At 41.6% G+C, this 13,689-nt stretch overlaps 1 protein-coding gene and 1 long non-coding RNA gene across 2 annotated transcripts in view; one reads left to right on the top strand and one right to left on the bottom strand.

Annotated features, from left to right (window-relative positions):
* Positions 1–9,074, bottom strand: part of WWTR1 (WW domain containing transcription regulator 1) — a 52,348-nt gene extending 43,274 nt beyond the window's left edge. Inside the window, exon 1 of the mRNA XM_048314244.1 lies at positions 8,492–9,074. Coding sequence (XP_048170201.1) covers positions 8,492–8,880 — 389 coding nt within the window. The 5' untranslated portion in view covers positions 8,881–9,074. The remainder of the gene's footprint in view (positions 1–8,491) is intronic.
* A 102-nt stretch (positions 9,075–9,176) lies between these two features.
* LOC125330731 lies at positions 9,177–13,649 on the top strand. The gene is made up of 3 exons (XR_007205695.1): positions 9,177–10,153; positions 10,955–11,052; positions 12,592–13,649. It is a non-coding gene; the product is annotated as an uncharacterized LOC125330731 (long non-coding RNA).
* The last annotated feature ends 40 nt before the right edge of the window (positions 13,650–13,689 follow it).

Genomic DNA, 13,689 nt, shown 5'->3' with positions numbered 1-13,689 from the left:
ATCACTCATTTCCATGCTGCAATACAAAACAGGGACCTGCCATGGCAGCACAACACTTCATCCAAATGTTTGGCAATGGAACATCATGGCAAATTTGCCAAATAATTCACAAGATATAGAACTACACAGAGTTTAAGGAATCAAAGTTAAATCTTCTCTCTGTCCTCAAAGAAAAACTACTACAGAAAGAAAACAAACGTAATAATGTGAATCATTCAGTCACTGCAGATGACTGCTTAAAATAGTATTTCTTCATATATTTGGGTGAGTATTAGCATAGTTAATACCAAGAGCTATTTTTTCATTTATGACTTACGGACTAAAATTGCTAAGGTTTTCATAGAGTTACAAATCTCAAATTAGGATTTCTCCTTTGAAAAAGAATGTTTTACAACATACGTACCTTTACTTCTTAATACATACCATACATACTTTACTATCTTAATTTCTTTTAAATATCAGTGATTTACTGTTGCACTTTCAGTTGTAAATAGTCTCACTAGAAATTTCGTTTACTCTAGTTAAGTTTTACATTGTCTGCTCTCTTGCAGTAGCATAATTTCATTGATTTTCCATTGCCATAAAGTCTTCCAGTAATAGACAAAAATCAAAATCCCAACTAAAAAATATGAATAAAGAAGTAGAGCCCTCCACCACCTCTAATAAAAATTAGTATTTATCTAATATTATAACCTACTATTGGTAATGTCAGGCATTACCAATAGTAATTGGTAGTGATGGCAGCATCTCTGAAAATACCATCCCATGACTGGAAAAGTCTTCATCAAAGGAATGGCTGGCAAAGCATTATACTAGATGTATCCTCTGCAGTGTGAAGGGATGGTAAGAATCCCTGGCATCACTGTACCCCTCCTGCTGGCAAGGCTGCCACGTCAGTTAAGAGTTGTAGGTTGCAGAGATACACATTTATTCAAAATTAAAATCTGGTCCACAATTTTCACATTAACTTCACTCACATCAAATGCTCAGTTTTGACATGTGCCAACACAATTCAGCCTGCTTTATACCTTTACGAACTACATTTTAAGTAACAGTATGCATTTCTTTTCATCATCTTTTCTTCATACTTCATTTTGCAGCATTTGCAAAAAAATATTTTTCCCAATCTCTCAAGCAAAAAGCACTTCTATTTCTGGTTAAACATATACAGTAGAATGAGTAAAACATGAAATGGGAAATGCAGTATCAAAACTAAATGTGAAATCAAAAAACCTTCTGTGAAGAACTCCGACACTAAATTCTGCTTGTCAGCTCCAAAAGGCTGACCTTTTCTACATTCCCCACGGAGCTGCATGATGATGCCCACACAGCATAGGCTGTACTCATTTACTGATGCAAAGCCTGCTTAGCTTGAGTCCAGAGACACCTAATGTAGGTGAGGGCACTGGCAGGAGGCTGCAAAGATGGGCATCCACACGACAGAACTGCCCGTGTGCTCTGAGAGAAACCATATGGAACACATGCCAAAATTAGAAAAGCTGCTTTTATCCAAATCCAAAGCCTTTCCCAAACAATTACTTTTATTCCTGAAGCATTTGAAAATAAAGGATTTTAAGAAAATTCTGAAAACAACTTTAGCATTTCTACCTTAACATTACAAAAGGCTGCTTAGGCAAACAAACAACACCCAACAGTTTGGTTTTGTTCTTTCTTTCATTCTTTTTAAAAAAAGGCGACTTCAAACCCACATTGGCCAAATGATTTTATCAGGTGAAGAGACCTTTGGAAATATGGTCTGAAAATCTAGCGGACTCCAGCTGGGTAAGGTGCCTTGCTCGCATATACATACCTCTGTGTGTTGTATCTCCAAAAGTGTCTGGGGAGTTGCTGTAGTTTGTACAAACTTTAGCTAGCTTTTGTAAACAAGCTGGCAGCAGAGTGTATTTAAAGAGCAATTTGTAGCCCTTTTCAGGGATTTTGAACTCCTGTTGCTGGCAGCAGTCAGGAATCACCAACAACTGCCTATGATTTTGGTGATTAAAGTCTGAGCTGATCCATGGGAACAAAAGCTTTGTATCCACTTAGAACAGTAACACTGTGAAAGGATTTAAGCTTGCGTTGTAAGAAACAACTACCATGAAGCAATATTTAAGGTTTATTACTGTACACTGTCTGCTTCAATACACAGAAATTTTTTCATGAACAGATGCTGAAATGAAGCCCAGAAAAGAACGCACAGAGAAATGACAGGATTTCCGAAGAGACACACTCGGCAGCACAACAGGAACCACACTGCTGTTTCCTTCAGCCTAGGTCAGCTTCCCAATGATTAGTACTTCCTTCTGCTCAGATGCTGCTGTATTCAGGGGCTTTACAGTGCCAGTGAAGACTAAGAAAATACATCAATCGAGAAGTTTTGAGAACTTCTTTAAAAGCCCACACAAAATTTCAGGTTCATAGTTCAAACACTGGTTTTGGTTACAGAAACAAAACACTTCAATACAACTTCAAGAATTGCTTGACCAAGGACTATTACGGCATTTTGTAATGCTTACACCTGTGCTCACCAATCAGTCATTGAAAAACAGGAACATAGAACATTTAATAAAAACAACAACAGCAGACAGACTAGGAAAATTGATCACAGGTAGAAAAAAAGGACTACTTGTGGTACAAGAAAAAACTCAAATGTACCATGAAAGCATCCTGCTATTCGCAAACCTGGAAGACTGTCAGAATAATGCATCCAAAAATTATCAGGGACAGATCAATACCCAGTGAACAAAGTGGAGCATTTTGACCAGTGAGGGGTCAGCAGACATATGATCAGAGAAACAAGTCACTGAAGGGAAAGCTGTGCCTGAACTTGCAGCTCTGCTATTGCTGTGCTTGTGCTGTGACTGCCGATGCACATGCTGTGAACCATGAGGACATGCAAGATGGCCAACTCCTCTTTCACATCTCCCTTTATATACTTAGAGTATATATAGAGTATATATACTCTAAGCAATTATTTCAGTTTTAACACAATACATTCTGCTCAATTCTCTTAGCAAGTCTGTATTTGTCTCCGCAGTATAGCTTCCATCACATCTGCCTTTAAAATAGTCATAGGTACAGAAAACTGCAGGACAGTGCGGTGTTTCCAAGCTTTCCATTCTTGAAGAGTTCTCTAGGTCTGGACTTTGAGTTAATCAATGAAAAGAAAAAGATCCACAAATAAACAACCCCAAAATACCTCCACCCTACATGATGCTGACCTCTCTCCCCCTAAATGAAGAAGGAAAATGCCACAAGTCTGTATGTTGAAATTCAGCCCCCATGACATTTCCTTTGAATTTAATGGCTTTGATACAATTTTTATCTGCCAATCAAGCAAAGCCCCTGAACACCGAACACTGTTACAAAGAAGCTCTTGTCCTGTAATAGGCCCCGACATGAAAAAAGACAGAATTTTCAACTTCAACCAAAGCATCCAGAAGGAAACAAGCCAAAGCCCAACCACTGACTCTTCCAACATTATTTGAAGGAGTGAACAGCAAAAAGCTGGAAAGGAAGACTTTACAGATTCTACATTGTCAAGCCTGTTGAAAGCTGAACACATCCAAAACCTTCAGAAGCAGACAGCTCTCCACATTGTCATTTACTAATTACGGAGTAAAGATGGTCAGGCAGATCAACTTTTAGATGTTGGCTATAGCAGCTCACAAAAATGATAAAAATAAACCTACTATTCACTTTCTTTCTTTGAGCAACCCACACCATTAGTAAAGACAAAACCCTTTCAGACGGTTTCAGAAAAAACGTCTAGTTTTCATGGTAGCATTCTTAATTAACACCTGTATCAATTCTATACATATCTTTCTAAGAATATGCTAATTGATACTATTTCCTAATCATTAATGCATAAAGCAATTATATTTTCAGCTTATCTAATGAGATGAATGCATGACAGTTATCATCCATTAATGCACAAATACTCCAGGACTTTGGGTTTAACACTATGACTAAAGGATTAACTTAAGACAAATTTAATTAAACCAATAATTCTGCGTGCACATTATTAATCTATTATCTTAAAAGTGTACATTAGTCCAATATAACAAATTCTCCATCAACACAGTAGTTTGTACAGAACAGTTATCACAGATTCCTTAAATAATTTAGAAATGCATACACCAAAATTCAAATTCTGCTTCTAGACAGCCCTTCGCAAAAAGTTTCTTAAATATTTCCTCAAAGAAAACCCTTCTTGCCAATACTTCTAGGATCCGTGCAGTCTTGCTTAAAGCTTTCTTCACTACTCATGCTTTACAGTCAAATCTAAAATGTAGCTTGTGTCCTAACTCAGAAAACTCAAGAGAGGGAACTGGATCACATTGTGCAAATTGAATGTGTCCCTGAAGCAATTTTATTCCATATCTGCTTCTGTCCTCAGATTTTATCAAGCTCCACATTAACCACCAAACTCTTTTAACCACCACAGATGACATGATTTTAGATTCTGAAAAAAACAGTCTGTTCATCATGGAAAGACACCATCTTGGACCAGAAAATTAATAAATATCAGCCTTCATCAGAAACTCTGTAGCTGTTTCTACTGCTGTTGGATCCTTGGTAGTTTTTTAAGTGGAACTCCAACATCATCATATCATTAAATCAGCACTTGAGCTCTGGACTCCAGTTAAGGGAGCAATCAGACAGACTCCTAATGCTGTCAATTGCAGCTTGAAAATTTAGTTTTGATGTGTGCATTCCAATCTCAGAACTCCTAAATATCTCTAAAACGAGTTGTAAATGTGAGCTGTAGTTGAATTTCTGACAATTAAACTTTGGTGGTGTATCACAGCTTTCCTGTCTGTTAAGAACTCTTTAATGCACTCAACAGTTCCAGATAAAAGCCATGGGCAGTAGTACATCTTGGTACTGTCTAGCGCATTACAACTTATTTTTAATAAAGGGATGCTGGCAAGGGAAACAGTAGGCATTAAGTCCCACAGGAATAGCCACTGGAAACAGGGAACAAAACAAAACCCTTACGGTGTGGACTAAATACTCCAAAAGCTGCATGAATCTGTGAAATGTCTCTCTCTAATGCTCGACACCAAAGCTAGCAGGGATGCATGGCCTCTTGCTTTGCACCACTCTTCTACAAGGACCAAGGAAAGCCAAAGTGATATGAGACTCCCTTGCAGGACATCCACCATGCCCACGTGTGACTGTGGTCGTTCGTAACTGTGGCACAAAAGCGCAAACAGGTAGTACAAAGGCATTACTGCTTTCCACATTCTTACCAGAACTTAACTGAGTTACGTTCTCATACATTGTCCATCTCCTCCCCCCACTTCCAGCTGTCTAACTACATTCCCGAGATGGAAAAGTTTCTCTATGATGAATGCAGTACAGCACCAAGCAAAACACCAGTATAAAATAATAACAGTCTCTACAGAATTAACACAAATGCTTTTCAAGGAAAGACCATATTAGAAAATGACTTCAGCAGTTCAGCTACCTTAGTACCATTTGTTTTGTTTTTCTCAGGAGAAAAGTTTTTCATTGTATTTGTATTACTTTTTACAGTATTTTTATTATTTGTATTACTCTTCTACTGTCCTGCTGAACACGCTCAGCTATATAAAACTCATCATGTGTTAAATCAAGCTCTACTCCAACAGAAACCAGTAAGAAAAAATCTGAACATTTTGAGTAAATGAAATATTGTAAGTAATTAGCCTTCTTACCCCCGAGCAGAATGTACCGGCAAATATGTCCAGGTATGGCAAATGTTTACTGTAACATTCTAAAAATAACAGTGATGAAGATAACAGTGGCAAAAGTTTCACAAATCTGTTTATGAGAGTCTGACCAAGAGCTCTCTACACACACTAAGAAAATATTAAACCCTCAGTCTTCATTTGAAATATGAGGCTGTATCACCTAAACCCAAACTGGTATAAAGTAATACTTGAAATATTCTTTTTACAGAGTGTGTAGACACAGTCCAGCGTGTGCATCAATATGCAACTGAAATTCCCCACTCACAGGCATAAGGGCAGGCAGTTGGCCTGTCTCTACAGAAATGCTTTTTATGAGAAATAAATCACATATTTTTTTCCACACATGCTCGCACAGAAAAATGCTTTAGATAACATTGCTGCAAGTGTGTGTTCATTAGCCTGTTTTCCAGGCCCCACTTGTGCGGTTTGGTATTTAATTACAGGGTGGAGTGGTCCCCAGGCTACTTATGTTTCTTCCAGTCACAGCCAGAAAATTTCTGCAGGAACTGACATGCAGGAGTGCAACTGCTTCAAGTTGTAGCCGGTTCCCTGTCAACAAGGTTAGCTCACTGTTCATTGAAACTCCCACTAGTACTTCTGTAAATAATTAATGAAAATGTTTTAATACAACAAACTGCATTCTAAACTTCAACAGATAATAAAGGCTTTAACAGGACCTAATTTGGCTATTTATTCTTAATTGGTTTCTCAATTTTCTTTTGCTAAGGCCACGAAACAAATCTTTATCATTATGCTGGAAAGCACTGGCTTCTTTTTTCTTTTTCATTGAATACAGGGAAATGTAAGCTTGTATGCCTAGTTTGATAAAATATGATTTTTAGCATATCACCTGACTCAAATCCTCTATTATTTTATTGCACACAGCTTTAAATGCTGCTTTCCATAATCAATCTTAAATTGTATTTTCACCTGAAAAATATTGCACCATTTGTAAAATACTATAATTCATATGTGAGTATTTTATAGCTAAGTATTACTCCCTAAGGGATTTGGATATAACGAAATACATTAAAGGTATAAAGAAATGCATTCTTCCAATTAATTTTTATATAAATGAGAGAAGTTCTATTGGACAGATAAAACTGGGAAAACAAAAATTAACTTAGGTAACAAATTACATGCACAATGAATATTGTATTTTGTATTAGAAAGGATGCTGTTAATCAGAGTATTACTGTTGACAGGATTTGGGAAAAAAATTAAAGATACTTTGAGTTTTTACCTATGCTTTTTATTTACTAAAGGCCTTGTATTTTTGACCTAAGCAACAAGAATCCATCGACGTAGAAAACTCTGTCTCTAGGTCAGAAATGCATGACAGGAAGGTGAAACCACATGAGCTCGTTTTGATATTAGTCAAAAAACAGAGCAGACAAAGATTATATTATGCAATTTTTAGCCAGAGGTATCTGAAAACACCCCCTGGCCAAACCCCAGCAAGAATTTATATTGTATAATTATTTATGAATGGTCTCTTACAGTGCTCCTGTCAGTCAGCTACTTCTCTGTAGCTTGTTCTTTTGAGAAATATACATGCCAATATACATGTAAGAGACATGAGATCTTCTCATTTAGGTGATAAACCAGATTAATAACAAACTTCTAAGTTTGGACCCTGGGACATATGCACATAGTACCATAAACGACATACAATGACATACAGAAAGGTATTTACATACTCTGATGGTAGCTCAGAGTGTGACAAAAGGCAAAAAATCTAAACTCTGGGCAGTCATTCAGAGACTGGGCTCTTGAGTAATCCACTGGAGATTCCAAACCCACGAGGCAAAGAAATCATTATATAATCAAGTAAACTATTACTTTTTCCACTTTTCTGAACAGTTTTGTGTCTTTTCCCCTCGCACATTGCCTACATTACATTTATGATGGTCGAATACCCACACATGGCTTAACATGCACTCAAGATTTTACTCTTCTGACCAAGACGGCTGTAGCAAGTAAATTATGTCCTGGAGCCCTAGCAGTTTAACTCCCTCAATATCCTCAGGTAGATACTTCACCAGCAAATGTTTTATTTCATTAGCAAACATTTTATCTTATTTACCAAGTTATGCATTGCCAATGCAATTAATCTGTAACTAACTTACAGAATCTACCAAAATAAGCACTGTTGCATTACCACTTATTACAGCTATTATGTTTTCAGGCCTAAATTAAACTGCCTTGAATCAAATTTCAAATGTCATAAATAAAACACTGGCTAAAATGACTGGCCAGAAGAGATATCGGCAGTTGTGTTACCACACTTCTCAAAATCTGTCACTAGAACAAGGCAGCCTCCTGCCGTGTCCCCGCAGACGGGGATGCTTTGAACACAAGGCAGCCGGAGCAGGGCCGGGCAGCTCCCACCACAGCCCCTTCTACTTCCGACAGGTAATGGACATGCACAGCTCTGCTCCCACGTCCCAGAAACTCCCTGAATAACTGTTATTGAACTTATTTTCAAAAAAAATAAGTTTCAGAATCTTGGACGTCGGGCCAAGCAGGAAAGAAATGCGTTATCAACAGGTACGGCAGGGCTTCTGCCCGGCTCCGGGAGCGCCTCAGGCTCTCCCCCGCCTCTCTTCCCGCCAGGAAGGGATTTCCTCTCCCGGAATGTCGCATACACCCCGGATCCGGAGGGCACCCTGCCGCCTCACGGCGCAGCTGCCGCCCGGCGGGCGCCCCGCGAACCCCTGCCGGGCCCCGGCCGGGTCCCCCGCCGCACTCACTTGAGGAAGTAGCGCTGCCCGGTCTGCGTGAGCGCCATCTCCCAGCCCGGCGGCAGCGGCCGCTCGTCCGTCACATCGCAGGAGCGCTGCCGGAGGTGCCCGTGCTGCGGCGCCGCGCCCGCGCCGGGCAGCGAGGCGGGCGAGGAGTGCGACCGGACGTGCACGGGCGCGAGGCGCGGCGGGGGCCCGCCCGAATCCGTGCTGGACTGCCGCGAGTGCGAGCCCGAGTCGGGTTCTCTGAAGAAGGACTCGGGCAGGATCTTCTTCCGCCAGGAGCTGGGCCTGGGGTTCATCACCGCGTTGAACAGCGCCTCCAACTCCGTGTCCAGGTCCTGCGTGACGTGGATTACCTGCTGCCCCGGCGGCGGGGCCGCGGCCGCGGGGTTCATTTTCCCCCCCTCTGGCCCGACGGCGGGCGCAGCCGTCCCGGGGCGGGCGGTGGCCGGGGCCGGCCCCGCTGCCGGGCCGCCGCCGAGGACGTGCCCTCTGGAGCGAGCGGGCTCGCCGAGAGTAGAGCAGGCGAGGCGGGCGGATAGTGCCTCTACGCCCCCGCCAGCCGCGCCGGTATCCCGGGCGGGCGGGGCGGCCCCCGGGCAGCGCGGCGCCCTCCCCCGGGCCGGGCAGCGGCGGGACGGGGGCAGTGCCGGCCCCTCCCGCCCGCCCCCGACGGCTCCAGCCCGGCCCCCGCGCCGCCCCGCCCGCGGTTATGCAACTGCTGCGGAAACTTTGGGCACAGGACGGCCCTCGAGGCCGGGGCCGGGTGGCCGTCGGAGCCCGTCCCGCCCTCGTTCCATCCCGCGTCGCTCTTGCCGTGGCGCTGTCAGCCGGGTGGATCGGCTGGTCTCTACGCCGCCGGGACCCCGCGCGGAGCGGCTGCCCCGGTCCAGCCCCAGCTCGTGGTGCCCAGGGAACCTTTGTCTCTGCCACGCTAATAAGCTTTGCTTCGAAACCGTTGTTCAGAAAATTAATGGGTGATACTAATTTCCGGAAGCAAAATGATGCTTAAATTAGTTCAAGTACAAGTTTCATTGCATGGTTTAGCGATGCTATGGCGATGGGGAGGAATGAAGCATTCGTATTGATATGGACAGCAACCACTTCGCTGTGGTTTGGATAAGGTTTGGCCCTTTGCTGGCGAGTACAAGACCTGTGCAGAGCTGTATCATAAATCCTTCCAGCTCACTGTCCGTAGGGGCAATTTCAAGTGCAGGTGTGATGCTTCGTGGATCTCTGCTGACTGCCCATTCAGTCACTTGTCTTTGGTTTAGCCTATACTAGAAACCAGAGCTGTCATCAAAATGCATAGCTGAGGTTTTCTATAATTAATACATACAACTGTTGTTTTAATCTTGTCTCATTTTTTGGTGCACTTGGAATAACTTTTGAATGGTGATGTGACCAAAAATTGTTTAAATTCAGTAGCTGTGCCTATAAAGAATAATACTGTTCACTTTCCAACTTCAGTGTTGGTTTTTACAGAAGGACACATCCAGTGTTTTTATGACTACACACATAGAGATATCACACATTGGCTAAACAAACAGGACTCTATTTTAGTCACACATTTTGCTGTTTTATTTCTGCATTTTGGACAGACTCCAGGCTATGCTGATGATAAGAATACAGCCTCAGTAGTCAGAATCTACACTAGAAAAGTCTTAAGTAAGTATTTTTCTCTGAACTTTATTCCTTAGTTCTTAAAAAGAAGCATGAACTTCTCTAAACTCCATTTGACTTCTCTAGTGGAGAATGTGGGCCTGACTGAACCATCTTTGTCCCTCAAATCAGTGTTACATATAATATTGGTTATGCAGATTCTCAGAGTTGCAGTTTAAGCCCATACATGAACTACAGCTAGCTCTGTGAAACAGATCCTGTGCAATTCCTGATTGCTTTGCTTCAACAAATATTCCCTTTCATCTACTTTTCCTCACATTTCCTGTTCATATTTCCATTGGCTTTGCAGATCTCCTCCTTGAGGTTGGTTTTATTGTTCTTTGTTGTTGTGGGGGCTTGGGGGGGCTTTGTTGTTACTGTTTTGAGGGGGTTTGGGTTTTTGGTTTTTGGTTTTTTTTGTTGTTTTTCCTGACATCTGCTGTATTTCTGGTCAGGAAACCCAGTACTCCTGAGACTTGTTTATGTTTCCCTTCCCAAAGAATTTTTGTACCATTCTTCTACTGCTTCGTACTGGGTTCCTTGCTGCAACAAGCTCAAAGAGCAGTGCTAATCACAGCACCTGCTCCAGGGATATGCAGACATTACATATCTTTTTTCTTTCCTGCAATATCCTTATTTAAATCCTTTGCATATGAGATTCTGTGTGTATGTGGTCATTGCACAGATAATGATATGAGTGATTTTTCATACAGCCTTTAAAAGGGCTTTTTTTGCCTCCAGGACTCTGTATATTTGAGTAAAGACAAACCACACACTCTCTACCTGTTCCGTTCCATTCCTTTCCAGGTGACATGTCCATTCAAGGGAAGGCTCTGACAGTCTCATTTATGGGGCCATCTCATCTATGTTAATTAGACCACTTTCATAAGCATATCATCTTATGGGTGAGTATGTACACATCTGTCCTAAACCTAAGCCACATTTATTACAATTAGAACTGTCTTCTTCAACAAGATCTATTTCAGCTGCACTTTTTACTGAATAATACAATTATCTGCTATTGTACCACTTGGTGTAGACTAAAGCATTTTTCTCCAATAATGTGGAAGTGATTAGACCTGTAAGAATAAATTATAATAAATCTAGATCCATCACTGCTTTATGTTAAAGCTCTTCATAGATTAACATTTTTCTGAGAAAGCCTACATAGGTGAAGCTGCATATGTGACAGCTGTTATAAAATAAAACATTCAGGGTGTTACGAATAGATGTGAGGGTTTTGATAAGTCCCTGCCTTTTGCCCAGGCCTCCAGCAGCAGGCAGTAGCTTTACTGGGGAGGCCAGCACCCCGAAACCCACTCTCACTCATAAGTTCTTTAATAATGGCCAATTCGGCCTATCATAGAATGAATTATTTATTTAATAGACACAAAACTAACAGACGTAAGACTTTAAATAGACTATTTACTACACAGGACTAAAACAAAAAGAAACTACTACTAGACAAATACAGCACGGGGTTAAAGGTACCTATTAATTTTACAGCTAACAAAGAAAAAATATAAGTTAAGATCCAGTGTTTCTTACCATCCAATTTCTGATGGAGCGCACATTGAAATCCTTTCCCTCCATTCCCAGGAAAGTAACCGTGGACTCTGCATCCAAACTCCTGGGAGAAGTCCTGCACATTTTCAGGGTGTGCGTGTAGGAGGCTTCTGCCCCTGTGATAATTTGTGTGTCCTTTTATAGTTCGTAAAACAGTGTCTCTCAGTCAGGAATATTTATTTTTCTTTTATCTCTTCCCACATCTGCTCTCCAGACTAAGATGTTTATTTGTACCTGAGAAAGTAAGGGCCTGAGCCCTTTTGGCGCCAGGGATGAACCCTTGCTGGGCCTTTGACCTGGCCTGGGTTGTCTCTTCCATATGCACCAACCATCTGTGGTAGAGAGGGGGGTGGACATGTCCTGCCACACAGGGTCCCCGGGCTAGCCTTGTTCTTTCTGAGTAACCAAGTGACCAGCACACAGTGCAGCCTGGCATGGTTCTGCCTCTGCTTTGGGTTCACTCTGTGCAAGGAGACTCCAAGCAGGCAGTAACTACAGCTGAGTGCTCCATGTACATCTTTGAATAGCCATATAGGAACAGAAAACTTGTGTTCCCTCGAACTAAATAATGGAGAACAAAGAACACAATGGAACAGTAGTAAATTTTAAAAAGCCTATCAAAAATAAAATGGGTTAAAAGTAGCAACGTTAAATTTTTTTTAGTAGCTTGTGAAAAATGCTTTGTAGTCTCCTTGTCATGTTCAAGGGTTTCTATAAAGTAAGTGCAAATTAATTAGAGAAGATACATTAAATGTAGCTTTATATGCCATCTTTAATTTGGGAGTTTACAACAAAATCAAAAAATCCAGATCCAAGAGTGAATTCTTATTTTACCAGTATCTCTGGGTTACTGACACAGATGCCTTTTCACTCCCCAGCCTCACCTGCCCTACAGAGGCACCGGCCGCCAGTGCTGCTTGCCATGTAGTCACACTCACCAGCATGGTTTAAGTGCTAAGCCCTCAGCAGCTACCCTGGATGCTGTGAAGACAGAGAAGCAAGAACTTGAAGAGGTGTAGACCAGTTCCAACCTCACCTAAAGGCAAATCTGCCTTTCCAATAATTAAGTCTAAACTCTGCTGCCGAGCAGCTGCTTTTCCAGGCTTGCTACTTCCCCCCAGAACAACCTGAAAGGTACAATTTAAAAGTAAGATGCTCGGTGTAAAGGATTTTTCTCCTTCCCTCTCTCCTTGAGTCTGTTTGTGGATCACTGCCAGAGTTTGAGCTTCTCTCAGTTTCACCCAGGTTCAAGGTTTACCTTTGACAATCCTCAATTGAGGTAATTTTTTGTAAAAGGAAACGAAACCACTGTTACAGCTTTTCCTTCTACAATATTGCAACACACTGCACAAAGGAACATGCAGGCTCTCTAGTGACATTCTGTATTCTCAACATCTGCTTTCAACTGACCATTTTACTCAGAATCCCCAAGGAAAACCCTCCCCCTTCTGTTAGCACATGCTTCAGGATATGATCCATGTGTAGACTGCCAGCACTTACCATGATGCCAATCAGCTCCATAGCAGTTGGATTTTTTAAAACATTTAAGAGAAAATGGTAAATATGTTCAGATTCATCAGGCAGTAGTGACACAAAAAGTTTCTAGGATTTGTATCTAGAACTCCTATTTTGCTGCCCTGAGTTCCAGACTCAGGCTGTAGTGAGCAGAGATGGAATGAGAGATTGTATTGAGAATGAGAATGAGAGATGTATTGGCTCTTCTTGTGTTTCATCTGAAAACAGAGGTCAATTACATAAAAAACACTAATCAAAAATCCCAAATAGTAACATTTGATCACATTTTATTACCACGTACTATATATGAAGATGTTTCTGTGAAAAAGGTCACCATGTATAGATGGTTGTGTTGGTTTTGCACACTCTGGTTTTTGGTAGTGGGAAGCCACAGAGGTGGCTTCTGTGCGAAGCTGCTAGAAGCTTCTACCATGTCCAGCAGAGCCAATCTGATGGCTCTG

Source organism: Corvus hawaiiensis, chromosome 10 (assembly GCF_020740725.1).
Source record: "Corvus hawaiiensis isolate bCorHaw1 chromosome 10, bCorHaw1.pri.cur, whole genome shotgun sequence".
Lineage (NCBI taxonomy): Eukaryota > Metazoa > Chordata > Aves > Passeriformes > Corvidae > Corvus > Corvus hawaiiensis.
The sequence above is the reverse complement of the archived record's forward strand: the minus strand, read 5'-3'. Positions and strand labels throughout refer to the sequence as shown.